Source organism: Aquila chrysaetos, chromosome 2 (genome assembly GCF_900496995.4).
Source record: "Aquila chrysaetos chrysaetos chromosome 2, bAquChr1.4, whole genome shotgun sequence".
Lineage (NCBI taxonomy): Eukaryota > Metazoa > Chordata > Aves > Accipitriformes > Accipitridae > Aquila > Aquila chrysaetos.
In genome coordinates, this window is record NC_044005.1 from 26501259 (window position 1) to 26526836 (window position 25578).

A 25578-nucleotide genomic window follows, 5' to 3' on the forward strand; every position below is an offset into this window, starting at 1 on the left:
CAGATCCATAGCTCAGCCCAACAGTCACCCAAATTTCCAGAAGGATTGTCAGAAACCTAGAGATATGAGAGTTTACTCCTATTCTCAGTATCCTGAATCACTCAATCCTCACAAGCAGAACAGGGCAGGATAAAAAAGAGTAATTGCCACAGGAGTCTTTGGGGCAACCAGAATTTTTTTGAACAAGTAACTGCTTCAGTACGAAACACATCTCTTTTTCATGGTATTCTCACAACAGGTAATAGTTGTTTGTGTGTTTTTATTACAAGTTGTGTCTGCTGCTCTGTAGTGGATGAAGGATAAAGAGGCCATAACAAGCCTCAACTAGAGGACTGATTGCTTTGAAGTTTAAATAAAAAGCTGGTTCAGTGCTTGAGGTTCCACACTCAGTAGATCTGGAACCCCAACAATCCTGCTTCTGTACATCCAAAACAGTGAGTCATTCCCATTCAACCACAACAACACAGCTGATAACAGTACACTGCATATTTTAGCTCTAGCCCATCAACTTCCTCCATCTGAAGGTCATATGAAACATGCAAAAAAAATATAAGTCAAAGCCCTTAAACTAATAATTACCACCAATACTACACTATGGGCCCCTCACTAGCAGCTTCCCCAGTCAAGCTCTCCATCTTTTCTCATAAAAAGAAGAAAAGCAAAGGACTAAAACAGGCTTCTTGCTGCTGGGTACCATCACACCATGACAAAGAGTGAATGCATTAGCAAGAAATAGGAGAGGGAAATTCACCAAATTGCTACTACTCATCAGACTGTTCTCTGATAAACAGTTTCAGAGGCTGCTGACACCTTTTAGAAATTATTATTTTTCACAAGCTAAGTGTGAATACATGCCAAGACAGACAAAAATCTATTTATGCAGATTTTTACCCCAGACTCACTGTAATACCTGAATAGGATGCCAGTTACTGTGTGCACTGCTGCATATATAGGGGACTGGACCACATAAACAATAAAAACATCAATGTAAAGCTGGACAATTGTTCATTTCACAACCATCTATACTTGTGGCCTGTTCTGACAAACAGAAGACAGACCTGACAGTCTTCATCAGATCCCTTTCAAACCAGAGAATAACTACCACGAGAATAACATTTTATATAGTATTTCTCAGACAAGCTTTTCTGTGCCACTGGGGACATTATTCCAGATCTATTGCACTGCAATGGAAAGTAACTAAACACAAGGACAATATCCATGCCTTTTGAAGTCCCCAAGTCTTAGCTCACTGAAAGTTCCAAGGATCTTTATCACTACAGACTTTCTTCCTCCCTAGGCACTGGCTGTTGGTCACTGAGTTGGATGAACTTCTGGTCTAATCCAGAACAGACAGTTTTACTTCCTCCAGATTTCCTTATTCTACTGTCAAACTACATCAGCCAGACTTTTGTTCTTACCCGGTGAAAGCCTTATGCTTTAGGACTCACATACTGCTCAACCAAATGGTGTGAAAACTTTCATTTTCAATCTCTCTCAACATTTGAATAAGTTTGCCCAACTTAATTTTGATAATAGTCAATTCCTGAAGTGCAAATGAATTCTGAATTTTCTACCCACTTTTTGCTGCTCTCAACAGCCAGGCCTTTCTCCAAAATGTTATTCTTTAACAGCTATCTCAGTTATGGTATTTAGGCCAGTTAGCCTCCAAGGGCAGGCCTAATACCCGAAGTTTAATGCTGTAACAATACAGCAGACACCCAGGCACTTCTGCAACAGTAACACATGTTTTCTGATGTTCATACAAGGGTCTCTGACAAAAGATGCTTTACCAGAACCCATAAATACTCACATCCATGAAAGTACATGAGAAGACATGGAATAAACTTGGTTTGCTTGGCTCCTAAATAAACATCTCTCTAGCTCCCCTCTCACATTCCTGCAGCTAGAAGGGAGATAGCATCCACATCTCATATGCCTTTTATTAGCATCTTCTGATTTCAGGCAAATTCAACTCAAAACTTTCTGTGGATGGTGGAGGGGGGAGGCGACAGGGGAAGATTTGTAGCTGCATGTTTAAGAAAGAAGCTAAATTCATCACAATGACAGGGGAGAGTGTTGGCAGAGATTTGAGCTATTTATTCTTTTAGGAAAATCCTATAAAGAATGACACGAGGAAGCCTCTATCTGCAGTCTTGTTCATCACACTGGTGAGGAGTCCAATAACAGATGTATGCAGTAGCGTGATTTAGTGCCGGGAGCTGGCCCCTGATGTGTATTAATACAGCGGCAAAGCGGAACGAGCCCCTCTTCATCACTCATCTCTATAAAAGAGGTGGAATCCGAGATGGCCCGATGTTCGGCAGAGCAAGCCCATTTGTTCTGCTGACTGATGGAGCCAGCTCAGGCTGTGTCCTTCACCTCCATGGGGCACTCAGGTTGGAAAAAAGGAGATCGCTGAAGCAGGACCTGGTCAACAAGTGAGACGAGAGCAGTTGGACTCAGCTAAGGAACTATTTAAAGGTGAAGAAATCCAGCACTCTGTGTGCCTGCAATGACAGGCATAGGCCTGCGTTCTGATTCACCTGTGTTTCACCTTTTGCAGAAGTAGTACAACACTACAAACATAAAAAGCCTCTGTAGTGAGAAAATGAGGCTGCCATGATTCCTCAGGTACAGGGGAACCCCAGTGTAAGTAGGGGCGAGTAGATGCATGGCAAGGGAGAAAAATCTATATCTATCTCACCAATGTCTAACAAGCATAAGAGTCTTCAGTTAATTCTACATTATTGCAGAGTAATCCTATGTATTTCCTAGGCATTAGTAATTCCACGGTCAGATCACCTTTGACAGATAATCGCAGATTTCAGAAGTTTCCAAGTTACATACCCAGGTTGTACTCCTGCTGCAATTGGGAGACTGCTGTAGAAAGTCACCTAGGACACAGCTTCAGCTACCCGATCATAAAAGTTTTTCTGCAAGTCAGTATTGTAGCAAACCCTGCCCATAGCTGTTAACTTTGCTGGGGATATTTCTAAACAGGGTCTAAGGAAGCGATCTTTACCACTTCTGACCATTAAAGACCTTGCAGCACTTTTCTCTTGATGATCAGCACAAGCTTCTTGTCCAAATTCCAGTAACTACATTCTCCTTCCTTATTTTGTAATACATTCTCTAATTTTCTCTCCCTCATCCCTAAAAAAAAAATTCCAGTGCTGAGTTCCACTCCAGATACAGATTCAACTCTTCAAAAAGCGTTCACTATACAATTTGCCTAGCCAGGTAAGTAAAATTTACATAAAATTTTGAAACATATAAGCATAGAAATAGAAGCTCTCCTTATAGAAAGTGACCAGCAATGCAGTACAGAATACACTCTGAACCATAAATAAATGGCCAGGTAACAGGGGGCAGTGAGACATTAGGATTCATACCAAGGAAACCTAGTATCCCAGAACTAAAATTCTGTGGCTTCGGATATATGGAGTTTACTAACCCTTTCACTACAGAAGTTTGAATATCCTAGCATGGAATACTCAAAAGCCAAGAAAGAATATCCTAAATAAATAGTCAATAACAGATGACACTTTCGCTGAGCAACAGCTTATTAAATTAATGTTCTTTTCTTTTTTAATACAGAACCTTTCAGAGAGTCTGTAATCCAGATCTGTGGCCTGGAGAACTAGCACAACATTCTTTCCTACTTCATTATTCTACTGTCTATCCACCAGCCCAAGGAAGAAATCTGAACTTCATTCCTCCTATTCATCATCAGTTCCTTTGGCCTTCCCTACTGTTTTCACATCACCATTTTTCCTACCAACTTACCTACCGCCTTGTTACTGGATTACAACAACAGTTTTTTAATAAGCTAGTTGGAAGAACATGGGTTGCTTTATAGTAGGCAAAATACTTCAAGAGGGGGTAAGGTGAGAGGCCAGAAAGAAATATCCTAAACCCCTCTGTGTTCTGCAGATTAAAACTTTTTCAGATTCAGATGAGTAATCAATCACTTTCCAGAAATATGCCACATGAAAGTAAACCAGCATTTTAATCACTACATCCCCAGAGCAAGAAAAAAAAAAAAAGGTGACTATTTTCATCCACAAGAGTAAGACAACTCCCAGGGAATAGGTGGTCTCACCCAGTGATGATACAAAACTTGCCAGATTTCTGCTCCTGTGAGTGTCTAGAAACACTCTGAAAAAGGGCACCAGAGCAACCAGCTAATGTCAGCCCAACACTGAAGGGACACACTGTGTATACTGATCACTTCCTTATTACCATGTACTGCATAATTTAGGAAGGGTGGAAATAACACCTTATGAAGCAACAGATTATTACCCACTGTACAGCGAAGCACTGTAAATTATATTAACTTACCATAGCTGCATCATCAAAGATTTGTTTAGAAGGCAGCTTTTGATGCTATGCAAAAACACATAATATTTTCTCTCACATACGTTTCATTAGTTTCAAATCAAGGTGATGCTATTTTTTACTATTGTGACTCTGGCACTTTGCTCAAGAGGGACATGACTTTAGAAATGCTGCAATATAGATATCCAGGTTACCTGATATTGGGCTGGACATGGAGGCTGCAGCTGGCTTTCGTTTCCTTTTGATGTCCCTCGAACATGGTGGTCCCAGGTGTACATTTGCTTGCCTATAGAGAAATGAAAACAAATTAAATTATGTTCCAGTATCACCTTCCTGTAAGAACCTGGCCAATCACCCTCCAACTCCCACCTTCCCATCAGCTTCTTAACTAGTAGGCAGGACAAAACAAAAGCTTCTCAGGGAAGTTTTGCTAGCATTCTTCATTAATATACCATTATGCTCCCATTTCTTTTAAGAGCTCACACACGAAAACTGCTCAGAAGAATAGTAATTTCTTAGCCTTTAAAGGATATGGTTTTGTATTAACTTTAAAATAACTCTTTGCATAAGCAAAGATGTGATCAAGCACTGATATGACACATATCCTACCATTACTTCTATACATGCGTAACAAATGTCTGCAAGATTGCTCTTTAAAGATATTGCGTGATATTTTCTCCCTTATTCAGAAATTATTTTGCAACTTATTTAGTACTGTAGAGTCATCTTAGAATGTACCTATATTCCAAATGTCCATGCATATTGTTTCCGCTACAGTAGTAAGTTCATAATGTTAGGAATGCAAAACTGTCTCATGCATTTTCAAAATTATGATTTCCTTATCAAAGTGCTGTGAAAACAGCTGAATCTGGCTTATGGTAATACAGTCTTGCTGTACCTGTAAACTGGCTGAAAGGCATAATCTGTCCTGGTCATATCATCTATTAAGTCTGAAGCCTACTGATGACCACTTCAGTTTAACCATTTGCCAATTAAGAAGAAACCTGCATTATTGGGACTGACTTGAACTGAGCAGTCCTCCAAGTTCCAGACATAGGAAGAAGAGAAGTTTAATTCAGAAAGACAGTCTTGGCAGCAGACCAGAGAACTTTCTCAAATACAATCCATAACGAATACAAATGCATAATTTAGCAATGACATTGGGTTCAAATCCCTGCTTTGTCTGAGATAACAGAGTTTCTTTGGCAAGTTCCTTGGTCACTCTCTGCATCAGATTTGATGTGCAAAATGCAGAACTACAGCACAAATAAAATCCATTAAAGACTGTAAGGTGCTTACACGGTGTAAAGATTAGAACCATATAAATTTTCATGATTAAGTGATGAAAAGCTTCTGTGTCTTTAAAGCTTGTTATTTTGATTTTAAAAAAATCCTGAAAGTTTAACAACCACATTTATCAAGTACTGAAATCTTTTACAGATAACAAAAGGAAAAGTTCATGGCTTCATGTTTCCATGCCAAAATCTATTTAAAAAAAAAAAAAAAAAAAGGCATATTTATAATATATACAATTTTAGACAGTGAATTCATGCAAAACCAAAGTGTGCTGTTGTAGCTATACAGAACAGTGTAGGGAGCACAAAAAATTTCCTATACCAGCCAAGACTATAAATTGTTTGAATGCTGCTAGGTCTACCTACTTACCTGTAACAAATGCCCAACCACAAAATAAGAAAGAAATATCTACCATTCTGTCTTCTCAACTAAAATTCAAAAGTTCTACAAGAAGTCTACAAGATCTGTCATCTAAATCTGACATTAAGGAATAGTTTCAAAAATTTTTAAATTGTGCTAAGTTTTACTGACAGCCAATTTTTCAAATCTGGGAATGCATATTAATATAACCAGACAAAGAAGTCTCCTGGAAACATGAACTAAAGGCTTTTGAAAATACCAGCACACCTATAGACTCCATATTCAAATTTTGTGTTTGTACGCATAAGTGACTAACCTCTAAATGACTACCCGTATGCTAAAAACTGCTTTTGTACATGATTATGATAGTGGCTATATAGTATTTTAGCATAGTTCTACCATGTATTTGGAAACATCTTGGCACACATAGCCCAAGGAAAAGATAGTTTCAACCGAGTGGAACTTCAGGTTTTTATTTTGCGTCAGTGACACAGTATTAGATTACTAACTAGATGACTATGCAATTACATGTAATAATCCACCTCATTTTATCACATAGTAAGGTAATAATCCACCTCATTTTATCACATAGTAAGGTTCCCTTTTTAATTTTATGAACTTACACCAACGTTAACCAGCTGATCCTTGGTGGAGAATCACTACAGACTAGGAGAGAAGTATGCACTATCATTCCCAAGAGACTTTATGCAATTTTCCCCAGTTCACAAATGTTACAGTTCGATTTTGAATAAGAGCTCCTGGCTCTCAGCTCCATGCTCAAACCACATCTACCCTTACCTCACAATTACACAGGGGGTAAAAAAAAAGAAAAATGAAAACAGAATATGAGAATCCTAAAATACCTTCTTGTAGTGAAAGTAAAGGCAAATCATACTACAGCTGGAGACTGATAGCAGGACGCTGCATCTAGCAGCCCTGCCTCTAACACACAAAGGCTCAGAGGTCATAAATTGTCTCTGTAACATGTATTTCATTCAGGTTTATCCCTTATTGATCACCCACACTTCAGAGTAAATCAGGAACCTATTGATTACTCACGGCTTCGACCGACCTGGTGGTAAAAGTGTCAGTTTCAAGTGGCTGGTGCACTTTACGGGCACCATAAATCTGCATACAGGGAATCTCCAGGTGGTAGGTACCTTAAGAGAGAGAGGAGCAGAAGAATGCACGCAGGGATGGTAGTCCTCATTAAGACATGGACAGAAAGGGTGTCTGAGGTATAATTTATGAAATGTGCATTTTTTGGTAGATACCACACTTTTCAATCTAAATTTCTAATCACTAGCTTGCATACAGGTGCTGTATTAGTAAGAAAATAGAAATGGTGAATCGCAGTTTAACAGCAGACTCCTAGAAACACCACCACCAGGAAAGTCAGGTCATGGGTATGCACAGCACACAACATTGCAGTGGACAAGCTGAACTATAAATAGTGAAAATCTCACTGACACGCTGCAACCATGAATTAGTTTTTCTGCCAAAGTTGAATTTTAAACAACTCTTCTGAACAGTTTTTTAAACTGTGAAGTAGAATAGAACAGGGCTGAGAGGAAAAGGTGACAGAAAATGCACATTCATGCATCGTCGCAAGCCCCTCTGTGAAGAAGTCTGAGGCACAGAGCTTTGTGGGATGAAAGACCTGGGCCTAAACTGAGAAACTAGAATGGTACTTACTCTGTCCTTAATGGCTTTCAATCTCTTCTGCTAGGCTCCTATACTTCCTTCAATGTTGCACAAACAGTAATGAGAAAATAACTGCCTGGTTATTTTTGGACTATGGCTGGTTGATCACAAGAAAAAAACAAAGTCACGGTGCTCAGTCACAGTTGGATCTGCTAGGTGACCAGAGATTAATGTGAAAACCTAGTTTACAGTCTAGAGAGGACTGAAATTCTAACCTAGGAAGAGAAAAAGCAGAACACACCTGGAGAGACAAAGCAGGATCCAAAGTGCAGCTACACTGATGGCCGTAATACATCCAACTCACACTGCAGCCTCTCACTGCCAGGAGTTAGTGAATGAAAAATTACATATCTATAGAAAAAATGGGTTTATATGAAAAAAGTCTACAGTGTCTTTCTGACAGTGATGTTTGGGTTTTTTTTTTTTTTTTTTTTTTTAATCACAAGCTAAACGAATTATCCAGCAAATATGGATTTATCTTTTGTTCTTAACATAGTACTTAAGGTACTTGAGTCTGCATGCAGGTCATGCTGGAGAAAAAGCGGGCTTTGCTATGCAGAAAGCTGAAATTCATTGCCATCTCTAATGTGTCAGAAGTAATGCTTCCTTTCTTTTCTCTTCCACATATTTATTCTATGACTTTATTTATATATTTTAAAAAAATTAACTGTAATTGCATACACTGGAGTCCTATCTCACTCCTACAGTTCAAGGTAACCATGTGCTGGGCCATATGGTCACAGGAGCTTGCCACTATATTTTACACCTACCACAGGGTTTCAAAAGAAAATTAGGATTGGCAGTACAACCTGTGGGAGACAATACAGAGCACAAGCAGACACCAGCCCACAAAGAACATCACTGAACAGCATCAGGCCCCCGAAACCTTCACTATCTGTGAAGAAAAGCCTAGATTGTAAAGTGATGTCCGCTCTCTCAAAACCCAGGGTAAAAAACACCTCAATCTCACAATGGACGTCTCTGAGAAGACCCTACAGAGCTAACTGTGAGAGTCTGTGGCCTTCTTGGAGGCAGGAGGCATATCGCACACTTGGGGGTGTATGCCTCTCACTGTAATCTCACATCATCCAGCTTCTCTGCTGACAATCTTTATTCTAACTCTACCCTTACAGGAAGCAAAGCACTTGGATTATGTAGTGAAAGTGAGAGGCAGCCATTAATCTACTGTCATACAAACAAGGCATGCTATTATCCTCATGTTAAAGTAAATGTTCAACAGAGAGAGCCTTCTAACAAGGATACTGCTACTGAAACTCGACACAACCCAGCTGTTGCTGTTGTGATGCTATATTCCCAGCAAACATAGGCCAAATAAAAGTCTCTTTCTCTAAGCCCTGAGGTGTTACCTGAGGCTGTTGATGGTGGCTTCACAAAATTAATAGTAAAAGCAGAGTTCTTCCTCCTCTTTGACTATAGAGCCAGCTGGGCACCAAAGTCTGATTTGCACATAACATGTGTAAATCAATACAAGTTGCTCATCCAGTCTGCACGCAAAGCTCCCCTGCATGCAAGTGGTTCTTGCTATCACATCACACTGTAGATATTTTCTGTGCATAGCAGAGTCTCCTCTGCCCTGCACAGCCTCATGGGAGAGCTTCTAGAGCACATTTTCAGATTCCAAAATCACTAACAGGTCAGCTCACCTCCTAAATCATCTGAAATCTCACAGGTCTTCATCCAGCAACAGTCTGTTCCCCAAGTAAGCATTCTAATGCTGTAGCAATTCCATTCCTAAAAGTCTGTGTGGCAAATGCAAGTGAACACATTTTCTTGTAGTTTTCCATGTAAGCATTCTAAGCAGAGACGATGCAATCCCATATACTGCATTCTCTATTTTCATACTGAATCACATGATATCTGTGCCAGAAAGAGTCCTAATATTTACCAGACCTGCTGAGTATACGGATTTGATAAAAGCAAAATGCTTTATAGGCAAAGAAAGCAATAGCAAGTAAACAAAATTCTGAAGCCAAGGGGAATTTATTTTTCACTCCAGAGAATTAGGATTCACCAAAATGGGAGCATTAGGCCTCAGACAACTGCATGTGACACTAGGTTGATAGCTGCTCTTCATTGCATGCCTGTCAGAAGAATTCAGTTATATCCCCAACTGGAATATTAGCCAGACTTTAGCAAAGGAAGACATGAAAGTGTTCCAGCTAAATGGAAAAAGATTTAAAAAAAAACGGGGAGAAAGATGCCTAAAGCAGTTGACAGCAGACATTTTTACATAAAGACAATTCCAGGAAGATGAAGATGTGTGGATAGGTTGCATGGAATGAACTGGATACTGTCCTGGTCAAGTGAGAAAGCATGAAATTGTGAACATCCGTTCACTCCTTCAGCTGCCTCGGGAAAGGCTTGACATTGCGGGCAATCCCTGTACTTCCACATGCTTGGGTAAGAGGCAGAAATGTCAGGATGCCTGCACAGATACAGAAGAGAAAGAACAAGATTTACTTTGACGAGCATATTTCTAGAGCTAGAACTAGAATTAGAAACATTCAAGCCTTTTCACTCTAACAGCACCACCAAATCCAGGGTTCAGAGCAACTGGCAGTTTACAAGGAGATGATCACTCACCCCTTTAGAACTTTATCCCGTGTTCCAGGCAAGATGAGACACTTGCTTCTAAACCCAATTAAACTCTAGGTTTACGGTTAATATTAACTGAGAGTACATGCAAAACAATTTTCTTCAATTCATCTGTACTGTTCAGAGGTCTCTCTAACATTACTCTTCAAATCTCCACCTTCATCATCTACTTGCCATCTGAGGTCCACTTTTCCTATGACCTCCAGTGAGAACATTTAATTGAGTTTTTCACCCATAACCCTATTTTCAAGGCTAGGCAAACAATAAATGGCATTAGGGACAATTTTTCTTCTACCTTCCTCTCTTATTCTGCCTGCTATTCAAACTCAAATTGAAGAGAACATTGGCTCTAGGCTCTTCTGAAACTCTTAGCCTGCCTCAAGGGAATAACATTCCACCAACCAACAACCTATGACGTCTTCCCACTGATATAGCCATTGAATAACCAAAAATCTAATAAGATACTCCACTTGAGCCTGTACAAAATCCTCTTAAGTAGAAGGAGTTCAAGAAGAAAATTCTGTTCAGACCACTCCTTCCTCCCAGAGAGGCAAATGGGCAGAGGAGAAAGCAGGGAAAGATCACTTGGGCTGTCCACGCAAGTCTCTACTTGCTTGCTTTTAACAGCCTGCATCATGAAGCCGAAACCTTAACAGACAAGACATGATTAGCAAACGCTTTGTGCTCTTAAAGGAGAGTAATTATAGGCATGTGAAAAAAGGAAGAGATCCCTGAGGTACTCTTCCTTGCATGCCTCCCGAGAGGCAGCAGGGCCATTAAAAATTCCATGATGAAGAGGAAAAACAGCCTGGGAACAGCCAGGAGGCAATACAGCAAATTAATACACCAGCCGTCCCTTGGGAGGACTGCAAGAAAGCAGGAAACTCTCCTCACTTCACAAAATAAAATTATACCACTAATGATAACAGTCACCACACACACAAAACTGCTTCTAATGATGGGTGTGAAATTCCCAGTGCTGCGCACACACTTTGAATGAAATCTCTTCTCATCACAGACATAAAGCAAGAAAGGTAATCTTGGTAGCGTACAATTTATACAGCCTTTCAAATAACACTTCCCAAGGAACCCTTCACATAGAACCTCCTCCTTGACACTGAAAAGCCTTTCTTGAACACCCCGAATTGTGCTCAGTAATCTGGCCTTCAGCTCTTCTTAAACGAAGCACTGGGTTACCAGTATTCCAGACAAACTGCACCAAAATCCACCATTGAGACAAAGAAAACATTTCCATGGGAGAGAAAAGACTCCGCCTGGTAACTATACTCCATTGAACACATTCATGATAGCAGAAACTAAGCAGAGACAGGTAATTTTGCATGGCATGGTAGGCATCAGGTTGAAGAAACTGGATATCCACAACATCAAGACAATTTCTTCTCTAATACATTTCATATCATTCTCAGGGGATTAGCTTCCCCCCCACACACCATTCCGACAAATTTTCAAGTAGAGTTTCTCCAGGATTAGATGCAAGCTGTTAGGAGCTTACTAAAGCACAAACTACTGGAACAGACTCCGTTCACAGCAAAAGAGGAAGATGGTAACTGGGGCAATGGCTGAACAGCATTTACAGTGATCACCTGAACCTCCTGTAAGAAAATGGACTACTAATAGGCTTGGCTCTTGAAGCACCTAAAAGAACAACTATAGTCAAGAAAACACTTCTGTGAAGGAACAATTTCCTTCTGAGCCCCTTGCAGCACCTTTACATAAAGCAAGCACCTTGCACCAGAGAGTTCAATCCTTGCCACATATATGGGGCCACGTAACACATTCATTCTTTCCATATTTCTTTCTCCTATAAAGATTCTTGAGCACATTTCACACTAAAATAGGAAGTACCTTCTCAAACTACAGGCACTTAAAAACACAGCTGCCTCTGGGATGGGACAACTCTGCCAACATTCAGTAACAATTCATCAGACATTATATTTGTCAGGACACCGGTCACCTGTTCATTAGAGGAAGGTACCAAGCATATATTCATTGGTTAACTAGACTACATATTCAGCAAAACCAAGCAAACGTGATCCCTCCAGGTTTAGAAATCTCTTGTCATAACCAGTAGCTTTGGAAAGGGCCTTCACTGATCATCATAAAGGCAGAGACTTTGCCTTGTTTGAATTTGTGAGCAGGATTTGTCTACCTCTCCTTTCTAGAAGACAAACTTCTGTAGACCACTAAGTAAAACACTCAAGGCACAAGAAAGGTTATCCTAGCTGTAAATGAAGAGACCAATCGATCTTCTTGCTTCACGGCCCCAAAATATCCCCACAGTGGGGCAAAAGCACAGAAAGGAACTAATCTGCTGATGCACAACCTTCTGAATTCTTTTTATTCTCATCCAGTTGAATGTGTAAGAGCTTATTTCTTCCTCCCTCCCCCTTTCCAGCTTTAATATGCTGGCTACAGCAGCATGAGGTCATGGTGCGACATCACAAAATTCCCTGCAGAAGCCAGTGGGAGGAGAGGCTTTCCTGGGTGGGTGCCAAGCTTTCGTTCAGACACATACAACCTCAGTACATTTTTCATGCTCTATTTGCTAATTAACAAGGGAAAGAAAGCCATGAAGCTGAAAGTCCAGACGTTTCCTTCAGATTTGGTCCTTCATACAAGCACATACGCAGAATTGTGTCCCAAGCAAGGCTTTGTCTCCTTGCACAAGGAAATTGCTCAAGGGCACCTTACCTTTAGACAGTCACCTGCAGCACAAGAACAGGAGTCACCTCCAAGGCCAACACTTGAATTTAATTTAGGATTAGTCAGCAGAAGGTGCCTGAATAGCATATTAACCCCAACTATGCAGACTCAAATATACCTCAACGTTTGGCCAGACCAAATCTAAATTTTAGCTATAACAACAGAGAGAGATATCAAGTTATTAGAGGTCTCAGGTGAGTTCTGAATCTGCTCAGAGGGTCTATTTTAGGCACCCAGGATACCAAAATGCCTCAGCATGTCACCCACATGAGCTTGTCAGCACCTTCCCTCTCATCTTGTTCCAATTTTAATAGTGGGCAACAATACTATGCCCATTTGTACCTATACAACAGACTCGCAGCAACTCACTACACAATCCAGAACAGATCATGTTTATTTCTAAAAGCATAGTATGTTCTGCCTGTCTGTCATACACTGTTTCATATACTCTAAGCACTTAGTGTATTTAGACTCTCAAATAATCTGTATCAGTATGTTTTATGCTAGGTTTGAACACAGGCCTCCTAGGACTTCCAGGTCCATGATTATTGTTCAGACCACATAGTACTACTGAAGATAACCATGGGAGGGAAGTGAGACAACCCCAACAGAGCAGAGCAAGGGAGTTACCTGGCAGTGCAGTGTGCTGGTGAGCATCTTCGGTGGGAAGCATCAGCAAGCACATCCAGAGAGTACAGAGGAGATAATGGATTGAACTGGAAAGTCAAGAGATTTTATTTAAGCAAAGCGTTAAAAGAAATAGTCTCCAGATACAACTGCTCAGATCTATTCCTTATAGTTGTTCATACACTATAAGGAGACCTTTCCAACACATCAAGGGGTGAGACTAGGTGAGAACTGACTCTCACTTCAGACAAAAGGCTAGCACGGGGTGCAACAGCAAATCTCATAACCATCTTCTCACAACAGACAGCCTTATAAGCACACTCCTATTTTCAACTTGCATTATTAAAAATGCTGGTTGACTAAGAGCATGCTCAAAGTGGTCTACTGCTGCATGCCATGAGCAAAAAGCCTGCCTCCCTTTCAGGAAGCCTCTTGTCTATCTTCACGTTGTAGAGAGAAAAGTCACTGTTATGAATGGTGCAAGCACAAAACTTCCCACAGAGCAGTTCCAATATTCCCTATGGTCATATGTATCACTGAAACAGTCCTCTAGAAGACTCATGCCCACCAGCTTCAGTTCACAATGAGCTCCCAACTCATTCCACAGCAAGTGAGCTGCTCCCCCCGCTCCCAACCCACCTCACAAACTTTCTTCGCAAACTGCTTAAAACAGATTTCTGAAACACTGCATGGTCAGTCTAATCTTAGATCCTTTGTTAGATATACACTAGACAAATCCTGAAGGCATCAAACCTGTGCAAGACAGCTTGTTGTAGAAGACGCAACTCTTAAGATTTTTTTAAAGGTCAGGACAGAAATGGAATAATCTAGTCAATCAATGCATGGAGCAAACTTTGCTCAATATGCAAATAGAAAGTTTAGACTGGTAGCTTCTCTGGGGTACCTGCATTACACTTCCATTCAGCATCTCCTCTTTATTTATAATTCACACCATAAGCAGGAAATTCAATTCCATCTGCTTTGCAAAGTGCTACACCAATCTCCAGAATACTTTTCTTGTATTATTAGTATTAATGATGCATTTTTAAATACGGACAAATGAATAATCCACAGCTGTAGCAGGACTCATCATAAAAGCTATCTGCAACTCTAGAACACAGTACTAGGCCTTTGCCTTCAACCTTTCTGAGAAAGAAGAGGCATTATGCACCACAAAGCTGGGGAGCTCCTCCTTAAGTTGGACTGTTAGTTTACTGTCAGTGAAGTATACACTGCAGCTGCACAGTAGGGGAGAATCACCAGTAACCCTCTGTAGCTGATTCAGGTTCATTTAAGAAAAAAAAAAGTAATTTATTTTGGTCATTTTAAAGCTTACATAGTTATCATTCTTACCTTTAGCAGTATAAAAGCGGTATGTGAAATGTTGTCATTAGCAGAAAATACACAATTGCACAAAGGCCTGAAAATTATTTCTTGCCATACATGTATTTTTAGTCACCTGAAGGGTAAACCAGATTTCAATCCTACTGCTCACCAACCAAAAACCAGCTCACAAAGGAAGAGAAGTGAGTGTGCATGGCTAGGAACACTGTTACAACAGGACTGCTCAAATGGAAGATCCTTTTTGCTTTCTGCTATTAAGAATCTAAGCTCTTATATTTTAAGTAAAAAAGCCTCCTACCACTGCAGCTATGAAAGACTTACTGGAGAACATAAAAGTGCATACAGAAGAGTTTCAGTTACAAGAATGCCTATTTCTCTTGCTTATCACCTCTTACATTTTCCTGTTACGGCTGCTATTTAACTACAATCAGCTCACCAGTTTTTTTCCCTTCTCTGTTGATGAGACTATCAGGTAGAAGCCTGAACCAAACAAGGCAAAACAAAGCATTTAAAAAAGAAAAATGTTCTAGCTCTTGTGGAATTTTGAGAGGCCAAAGCTCCTCCTGCCAAGATGCATTTTACCTCCCACTCACTGTCAGAGAGGAAGGCCTACACTAACCTGAAACAGGGAGATAAACAAAAGGAGTTCCTGAACTATTCAGTTTAAATAGACAATATAATGCCTGAGACACGGGTTGCGTTCAAAGCCGAGAAGACATCAGTTAACAAAATGAGAAGGGACAGGGCTGCCTTACCTCATGTGCACAAGCCACAGTGTGTGGGAAATCAGAAGCCGGCACTTTGTTCTTTCTAGAGAGAAGGAAACCAAGAAAATAAAAAAAGTAGAGCAGAGTCAGCTTACCTGGTTGCGATCTCTTTTCCCCATGGATGGTAACCAAAAACTGGAAGGAGGCAGAGTCGGAAGGACAGGTGGGAGCAATGATAAGGAAGAAATGAACACAGGGGCAAAAAAAAGGAGGGTTGGGGATAAGGAGAGAAGGGGAAGGGAAGAACAAATGGAGGGAGAAGGAGAAAGATTAAACATCAGCAGGACTCATTAAAAACAATTAATTTCAGATCCAAGGAAGAAAACTGGATACCAACAACTGGTGAAGGCTGGACCCACTGCACTGCAGTCAAGAGGTGCCATCCTTACCTATCTATTGCCCAACTAGAATAGCATTAGAGGCATGCCAAAGGATAGGCACCATGACTATTTCTGGTGCTGACTACAATTTAAATATACTAATTGGAGAAGGAGACAGAACACCAAAGAAAGAGAAAGCAATTTCGCGGCTGCCTTGTCAGCATCATTTCTGCAGTCTGGGTACACATCCGTAGCATGACTCCACAGAGAAGCTTTTCAAAAAAACTATCATATAGGGCTCGGTCTTTTCATACTGTGCAGAAGATCTGCAGTTATTTCAATGGCACATTATAAAGGAAAGAAAAAGCTGACTGTAACCAAAAGGGCATTTGAGCAGTGTCCACTCACTGGGGCAGCCTTACAGACAAAAGGGAAGTCAGCAATTGCAAATAAGAAAACAAAGAAGCCATCAGTAGAGGATTGTCTTCCTTTCCACAGGTCACTGCATGCTTAAGTTACCACCCAGTTCTTCATTCCCTTCAGTCCCAGGAGGGAAGAGGACCCTGTAGTTCTTCCTCCCCTCCCACAGTTCTACACAACAGTTGTTAAGGGCCTTACTCTTTCTGGCGTGGATCACTAACAACATGACCTAGCCTCTCGGTGCCCAGAGCGCTCATGGAGGTCTCCTGAAACACAAAGACAGGTAAAAGGTTGCAGACTCTCACAAAGAGAGCAGATATAATAGTTTGCTGCTGCCTATAAGAACAGATCTTAATCCCCTGGGCTGCATCCCTTCTTTCCCAGCCCACTCTCAGCTAAACATATTCACCCTCTCCTTTTAGAACCAAAACTGACCTGATTTGACTAATTAGAATGGCAGAAAATCATCCAGTTTTATTTGCGGGGCTTGGTTTTTATTATTTTAGTGATATTTGCTTGCACAGGGGCACACCAAGGAGTGGACCAGTACAAAATACACAGCACGAGGATGCAGTTAAGAACAGGGGAAATGGCTGAGAAGTGCTTATTTCCAGGTTGCTGGGTTCAGCTGGGCCAGACAGGCTGAGAGACAGGACATCATGTTGTCCCACTAACAATGGGGATTCATGAAGCACAGGTGAATGGAACAAGGAGTACGCATGAAGCTTTTGCCCTTTCTGAAAGCAACAATTCAGCAGCAGGACCTCTGGCAGCTAAAGAAAAGGTAGAACCTAGGAGAAAGGACCTGCTCTGGGAGCACGTTTCTCCCTGCAAGACACTGCCCTGTATACATGCTTGATGCTGACATACATGTATACACACAGTCTGAAGCACCAGCTGTTCATATCTGCATAGCAACTACCTCCAAGGAAGAAATAATACTTTGCAGTAAGGTTCTGAAGATGAGGGTAAAAGGCTTTCACAGGTAAGATTTGTTCGTGCCAGGTACACAGGCAAAATACACTCAAAGTTTGGGGGAAGTTGTAGCAGCAAGGGTGAAAGATGGGCTATTTGTTACAGCAGGAAAATTATTAACTTAAAGTGCCGTAATGTTTAAATTTACGGTTTATTACTGTGTAAATTACAAGCCGTACTTTTGGTAATTAGCAGCTCGCTGGCGGGGAGCTCTGAATGAAACTCATTATTTATGATTACAATTTAGAGAGAGATGGTGAAGGGGGAGCAGTGACCTCCGCTGCAAATGACAAAGATCCCTTTAAGGTGATGAAGATGAATTAAACAAGTAAATATTATCCTTCTCATTTGGATCATTAGAGGTACTGCCGACAGGCCCAGCCACTTGCAGGTGGCCTGAGGAACCCTACCCAAAGCCAGTCTCTTGCCAGCTGAGAATTCATATTTTAAATGCTGGTTACAACTAAGCAAGGTGAGCGCAAGAAAGAAGGGGCAAACAAGGATTTTTCAAGTGTGACTGACAGAAGGCAGAAGTTGCATTCATCCAGACTCCAGACCCCTCTAACACATCTTGCTAACAGACTCTAAAGTCAGCCAGCTCAGAACATATGGCAGTATTTTCAAAAGCACAGAGCACATTCCAATAAAAGAAGAGCCAAACACAGCCAACACCTTCCTTCTCAGAAACATCTTTTATGACAGACAGCAGCACTCAACACTCCAAGATCCAGACCCAACCAAGTGTATCCCTCCCTCTTTTAGATAAGCATCTGCAAAGTATTGCTTATTCCTTTAGAAACAGGACTAATATTTTGTTTGCCCTACATATAATAAACCCAGTCAATGGCTTTGGGTAACTTTGTCTACATTATTGCATATACCCTTTTATTCTTCTGTCTCCCCACTAAAAACACAACTACTAAAACAACCTTCCTTTGCTGCCATTCAGATCAGTCTGCTTCCCTATCTAAAATTTGGCCTTCCTTCACCTTTGAGTCACCTCTCTGCCCTTGTAGTCTCAGATTATGAGCATGGACAAGTCTCATGCCATCATCATTTCCCCCTACATTTTGTCTAAATCTTCTTGATATTTATGCTCCCTGTCATTCATCTTCAGACCTCCTTTCATACTGCTTTTAGCACTGATCAACTGTCTTGGCCAATCCAAACCTGCCTTAAAATCCACTTAGTCACTCCATCAACTTCTGACAGTTAAAGCAGTTAAACAAATCAAACAATACATGAAACAAAAAATGTACAGGGTCCCTTTCTGCAGAAAACAATTCACGTGGTATCTTAGAATAGTACTTCAGGACTGATCAGCACTGGAAATACAAAATTATTATCTTGCAAAAGGGAATACCTTGCCAACAAGCCTCCTCCGACCTTTTCGGAGACAACGGGCAGCAGCTCCTGGAAGGCGATTCAGGCGAGCATGAAATCCTGGAAAACCAAACCCAGAAAAACTGAGCAATGAATAGAGAAGATTATTCCTGACAAAACCACCAGGAAAAACAGTTAGTTCAGTGGTCAAATCAGATCCTCTGTCTCTTGTTTCTCAATCTGCAAGAGGCAGATGTGCCAATTTATTGACAAATCAAATAAAGTCCCTATTAAAAAAAAAGAAGACTCAAGAATGTGGGTGGCTGATATGAGTATTTTAGTGTCCTCCCCAGCAGTGCAGCTATTTTTAATTGGATCGCAAAAAACCCCAGATCACTAATATCAGTTTAAATTGCAGCACCTATGAACAGAATCTACTCTTGCCATCACATCAAAAGTTCTCAAACACATGGCATTCTTTATGGACCTCACCTCTCTGAGCTGGCCGTGAGGGCAAAAGGAACGTGGAATCTGAGAGCTTGTCCAGGCCTGAGTCAATCCGCTCCACTTCAGATCGGTGGTCAGCTCCCCACTTGGGAAGAAGGTTGGGGACAGTGAATCCTGGAACACATTCTCCTTCATAAAACCAATCACTTTGCTCATCATCTCCTAAAGAAATAGGATGGAATTAGCCACAAATAACATCAATGTGTCCTGTGACAGTCCCACAAAATACTACAGGTAGGCATTTCTGAATGTGAAACAGCTGAAGTCTCATTAGGAATTCCTTCCTGAAGAGCCTTATATTTGTATTCTGTTCCAATGATCTGCAGTAACTATGGGGCCTCACTAAATGCTTTAAACTATCCAACTCATCAGTCTACAGAATTTCCCTATAGAACAAAGCCCTCTTTATAGACCTGCCTAGGGCAGCTTTAGCACTCAGTTGCAACTGCATCTCATCAACCTTAGTTCAATGTTGTGTGATGTCTTATGCAGAACTCTTTCTCTGAAGTAATTACTGACAGAGGTAGAGGCCAATCATTTGGCACACGTTATAGGCTGTCACAGGAGAGACTTCACAACAGGAGAAGACCAGGCTCACAGAGTAAGCAAAAGGAGCATACGCACTGACGAGAAAGATCCCTAGTTTCCTAAGACAGCAGCTAAGAGGAAAACACACAGCTACTAGAAATGGTCACTCTGAGTGTAATTACTAACCTTGCTGTGAGTCTTTCTCAATCAAAATTTCTTAGAATCTGTCAGAACTACAGACCCTCTGCAAAACTACAGCAGCAGCAAGAGAAGTCATGACCAAAGTCTCCATAAAGCAGGATCACTGCAATTAATGCAGTTGCAGTCTAAAACTGAACTGCATCAGACACCATTCATGGTAAATCTGCCTGGCCAGAAATCCCCTGAGAGCAGTAGCCCACAAGCAGCGTAAGAAAAAAGCAGGAAGAGGGCAAAGAACCTGACATACTTAGTTTTTCAGTAGCCCAACTAACAGACAGTCCCATGTAATTGCAAGGTACTTCACCTTGCCATAAAAAGTAACACATCTGACTTAGGGAGAACTCTCATTTGCCTACCATTAAGTCTCAACTCAAGCATCGCGACTTACTCTCCTTTCCTCATCAAGTTACATTATTCCTGACTGAAGTCTATTATGCCTACCCACACATCTTGCCAGAGAAAAAAAAAAAAAAAAAAAAAAAAAAAAAAGAATCCAAGAAAAAAAAAATCACCCTAGTAAAAATGCTGCAATCTAGCACATAACAGAAGGAGCAACACCCAAAACCAACTCCAATTAGCAACAAGTAGGACAGCCAGGACACTTCATCCCAAAGCTCTGATATTGCTTTTTATTTCCATGATATGACAGCAACCTAGCATGCTTGTGACAAATATATTTTAAAATAATATAAATATACCTACCCACCTTATATTAAATTAAAACTAAGTAATGTTGGATTGTTCCTCTAAGCGATCATAATTTGTGCAAAAATATCCCTGCAGTTTGGGATCTATAAGCATAGTGCACTGTCATAACTCAAATCACTACTTTCACAAGACAAACTTTAACAATCAGGTTCATATGCTAATACCACAGTAACTTTCACCATGAGAGATCCCAATGCATTTAACAACAACAAAAAAATCCCCCCCAAAACCCCCACCACTAACGACTTACAATCAAATTAGAAACTAGCACTAGGACCATTCTCTGCTCACAGAAGTGCACTGTAGCTGGAATTGCAAAGACAACCTATTTAATTAGCAACGGCACAAATATTACATGACGTAACATCAAAAGAAGGAGGAAAAAAAACTACATTCAATTTAAGTATACTGCTATAATTTCCCATTATTGAGTTTGGAATTGTACTAGAAAACTATTTCTAAGATGATGATCTGTGACCAAAAAAAAACGTTTCATGGTCTCTCCATCTGACTGAAGTGGAGAGCTGTTGTTTATTATTTATTTCATGACTAGAAATTGTCTAAAAAAGGAAAGAGAGTTGTTTCTTATTTAATCTGAAAGGGCAACAACATTTTTTAACCCTTTTTAACATAACTGTAAGTTAAAACATCTTGGCCAGAAAGCTATTATAGTATAAACTGTTTGAACAGACAGAGGCCTGGTGACTAGGATGTCAAATCTCTTCTAGTACCTAGACAGGGAAGGCTGTAATTGGATTTTATTAATTTATTTAAATAGTATATTCTACATGCTCTTATGTATTGGGTATCCTACTTCTAGTAGCAGCCGAACATTAATGTCTAAAACAGGGTATAAAACCAGGGCAAGTATATAGGGCAAGCATATAGACAAGTATATACATACACTATTCAGTCTACATCAATCTTGCCTTGGGTGATGAAGTAAAAATTCAACACTTCAGTCACCACCCTGCTTCGTCATCTGATATGCAAGTGCTCACTAATTTCAGCTCCCCCAGAACAGTCATCAGTAAAAAGAAAGGACAAAAGATTTGACTTTCTGTTGCTTTTGAAGGATGGGAAGCTGGAAACAGTTATTTTTTAGCAAAGGTCAAAGCTGATGTTTGTAATCCCTACTCTCAGGGAAAATATTATAGCCACTAAGATCACAACAGATCAGCCTTACAGCCTAACATATCATCAGAAAACACGTAAGCATATTTGCTATCATTGTATTGCCTCACACACAGATACCTGGGTCAATAACAAGCTAGTGAAAGCAGCATTTCCTACTGAGTTACTGATACTACTTCCTTTAGCACTCATACATTCCCAGAAGAGATCTCATCCAAATCTTAGCTTGTGAAATGTGACAGAAGCAGAGTGCACACCAGCAGAAGCTGCGTGGAATTACAGGTCTCTAGGGTCACATTCCACCTGCTCCAAATATAATAGTCCTGAGTGCCTATGTGCCTGCTACAACTCCTTTCACACTTACTTCTGCCATATCTCCCATAAACTGAACACTGTGCTGTCACTGATAAATAGAACCAGATTACACTCCATACTCAAACCTTCTAAGAAACCATTTCTGCAACAGACGTTGAAAAAACTAGGCTCTACTAATGCACACAAGAGCAAGGGAGGAACGCGTATTTAAAGAAATAAAATCTACCACATATTATTGTTGTGTTCTTAGCACAGTTTGTTAGGTGACTTGTCAGTACTGATTTTTTTTCCACATCATCTCTTCCTGCCCATAGAGAAAACAACTAACAGATTCAGGCACTAACGGTATGTAGACAACAATTAAAACACCTATAGAAACAAATCATAAGCTCTGCTCTTTCATTATGGAGAACTCTAAAACTGCTCTTGCATTTCTGTGCCTTTCCGTAATAATAGCTTCTTATATTCCAAATACTATGGATCTGATTTACAAATTATTTCAGCAGGAAGAGAGTACTGTTATCAAAACTACACCTTTCTTAACTTCTAGTCCCTCCCAGCCACTGGTGTCTCTCCCATACTTCCCTCTCTGTCCCTCTTCAAACATAGATCTTTCTTTGCATCTATAAAGAAAGTTAAGAGAAATTCCCCAGCAACACATGAGGAAAATCGCAGGACAGTTGTTACCTTGGCGGCCCTCATCATTGGTAAACAGGCCAGTATCACTGCTGCTGCATACACTGCTGGTTTCACTGGAACAAAAACAAACAAAAAACCCCATTGTTACAATTGCAGCAGATAAAAAACAAAAACCTACTTTATCACATTTTACTAGCTTCTCTGAGCCCAAAATGCTTTACGTATCTCACAAAAATTGCATTTCAGATACATGGCTGGCTCTCACGGGACATAATTGCTTTATGTTAAAACCTAGCAATGCTGCATCACTTGAAAAAGAGTAAAATCCTGTATCTAGTCTAGTTCTAAGTTATCAAAAAGTAATTAATACAATGGCATTTGCCTCGGGTACTAGAGTTAATAACCTAACTATGACATTGTCTGGAATACTCACTAGGAAATCAAGTGCAGTTAAAAACTCTGTCCTTAGGTCACTTAACAGCTACTGAAAACCCTGTGAAGTTTTCTACTTCAAATTCCTTTTTCTCAAAAATGTTATACAGGTACATAATCCCGCACTTCAGTCTACGGCAACTTTTATTTTATTTGGAGGGAAGAGCAGCTGGTACATTCACAACTCTTCAGCTGAATACCTTAGCGCAGCATGACTTGCTGCTGCTGAATGCAAACTTGTTACAGCACACTTTGCATCTGCTGAAGCAGTTACAGGAGATTTAATTCTTGAACTAAAGAATTAAACTAGAAATTGATGTGTAGAAAGACATTAATTGACTGTAAAGCTGGATGAATATTTGTAGCAGAAGTACATGTTGAGGTCAGTCCCAAGCATCTGATGGCTTTAATGCTGATATTAAACCAATCCTCAGACGCTTTGGGCAGTACTTCCTCTGATTTAGCTGAGAGATATCAGAACAAGCAGAAACTACTTACTGCCTACCCCTTAGCACTAAGGCCTTAGATGCGAACGTTGGGTATAACTTGGCACCATAATCAATCTCCAATCAGGGCATGCTGTTAGAAAGCATCTCTGGATCCCTCTTTTCCAGGGAAATTGGATCATACTAGACACCAGTATCAGCTGGAGACCCCTTGATTCAAAAGGCTGAATGATGAGGGACCACAAGATGTGTCACCCCAAAGAATTACAAGCACATAATAAAACCCCATTTTGTGAGCATATTATTGCTCTTAGAAAATGCACTCTAAAGTGTAGCCAAATCATGCTGGATATCTACAAACTCTGCATCTTCATCATTGTATAAACGCCATTTAAACTTAAAGGATGAATAGTCTGTACATCATTCCCACATTTCAGTATGTAAGTTAATATCAAATTCCAAATCAATCCATTACAAAGTTTTGCCATCCATTCACCCTCCCACATTATACACCATAGCAATTAAGGCCAAAGACTGAGAACCACGAGTCATTCATTTCATTCCTAGCTCTCCTACCAACTCACTGTATGACCCTGGGCAAATCTCTTAGCGTGTCTGCTTTCCCTTTTGAAAGCCTGGATTAAAAGTCCTCACAAGCAGCAGATGCGAGGATTGAGTGACTGCTTCATAAGGGTTTTAGCATCCTCAGAGGAAAGGTGCCTGAGAAAGGAAAAAGCATTGTCAAGATTCCAGATCATATTAACAGCACTTTAAGCATCCTGTTGTACGGAGAGCTCTTTGGTTCCTTATAGATACACATTACTGCCAGAGCTTTACTGGACCAAACTTTCACAGATCTCACCCTCTTCACCACCCCTTTTACACTTCAGGGCTGAACACAAACTAGACTCCTACACAAGCCTTTCTGCAGGTCCGGTAAGCACTGATTAATGACCTCCACTTGCAAAGGAGGCTACTTACCTTAACCATGAAATAATGAATGCTATTGATCCGACAAGCTACTGCTATAGAGTGTTATTGATCACCCAATCTTTGGTTAAAATGGTCCTCATTTAGCAATTTCACTGTCGCAAACACCTGGAGCAAAGCATGCTTATAATTAAATAGTTTGGGGGAGTTAAAGTGAGAGGTGATGGACAGAGATCTCAGGTTTCCCCCATTTATTCTTTTGCCTGAGCTATTGTTTGTGTCAGGAGGGATATTGATTTTCTATAAAAATAAGAAAACAAGAGGCACCGAGGGGCTGCAGAAGGTCAGGCTGGGCTGGAGAAGGAGGGGAAGCTGAACACTCTGTCTTTGTCACTTGCCTTCCAAGAGAGGAATTTTTTCTTTACGGAGAGACTGGCCTCCAATTCATTAGCTTAGCCAGGCTCTTGACTGCCACTGCAGGCTGTCATCAAAAGCGTAAAGTGACTGTACTGCACAGTCAGGATGAGCACTGGTTACACTCCCAGGCCAGAATACTGTACTGGTTTTTGCTGGGATAGAGTTAAATTTTCCTCATAGTAGCTCTATGGGTCTATGTTTTGGATTTGTGACCAAAACAGCATTGATAATACACTGATGTTTTAGTTATTACTGAACAGTGCTTAAACAGTGCCAAGGCCGTCTCTGTTTCTCACACTGCCCTGCCAGCAAGTAGGCTGGGGGTGCACAAGAAGCTGGGAGGGGACACAGCCAGGACAGCTGACCCCAGCTGACCAGAGGGCTATCCCACACCATATGACATCACGCTCAGCAATAAAAGCTAGGAGAAAGGAGGAGGGAGGGGGGGACATTTGGGATTACAGCATTTGTCTTCCCAAGCAATTGTTACACATGATGGAGCCCTGC

The 25578-nt window shown here is 40.6% G+C and overlaps 1 protein-coding gene across 14 annotated transcripts in view; it reads right to left on the bottom strand.

Annotated features, from left to right (window-relative positions):
* GPATCH2L (G-patch domain containing 2 like) overlaps nucleotides 1–25578 on the bottom strand; it is a 46496-nt gene that overhangs the window by 16084 nt on the left and 4834 nt on the right. For 5 of the 14 annotated variants that reach the window (XR_005934092.1, XM_030031373.2, XM_030031382.2 and 2 more), the window contains 7 exons: nucleotides 22895–22959; nucleotides 19307–19483; nucleotides 18855–18934; nucleotides 16715–16782; nucleotides 15765–15819; nucleotides 13669–13754; nucleotides 4533–4624 (listed from right to left, as the gene is read on the bottom strand). Coding sequence is in view for 10 of the 14 variants with exons in the window: in XM_030031373.2 (XP_029887233.1) it covers nucleotides 4533–4624; nucleotides 13669–13754; nucleotides 15765–15819; nucleotides 16715–16782; nucleotides 18855–18934; nucleotides 19307–19483; nucleotides 22895–22959 (623 nt within the window). In the remaining 4 variants the exon portion in view is untranslated. Of the gene's footprint in view, nucleotides 1–1495; nucleotides 2428–4532; nucleotides 4625–7066; nucleotides 7155–9362; nucleotides 9459–13668; nucleotides 13755–15764; nucleotides 15820–15871; nucleotides 15912–16714; nucleotides 16783–18854; nucleotides 18935–19306; nucleotides 19484–22894; nucleotides 22960–25578 lie in introns of those variants that run through there. The other 9 variants (XR_003925848.2, XM_030031412.2, XR_003925849.2 and 6 more) reach the window with 9 other exon arrangements.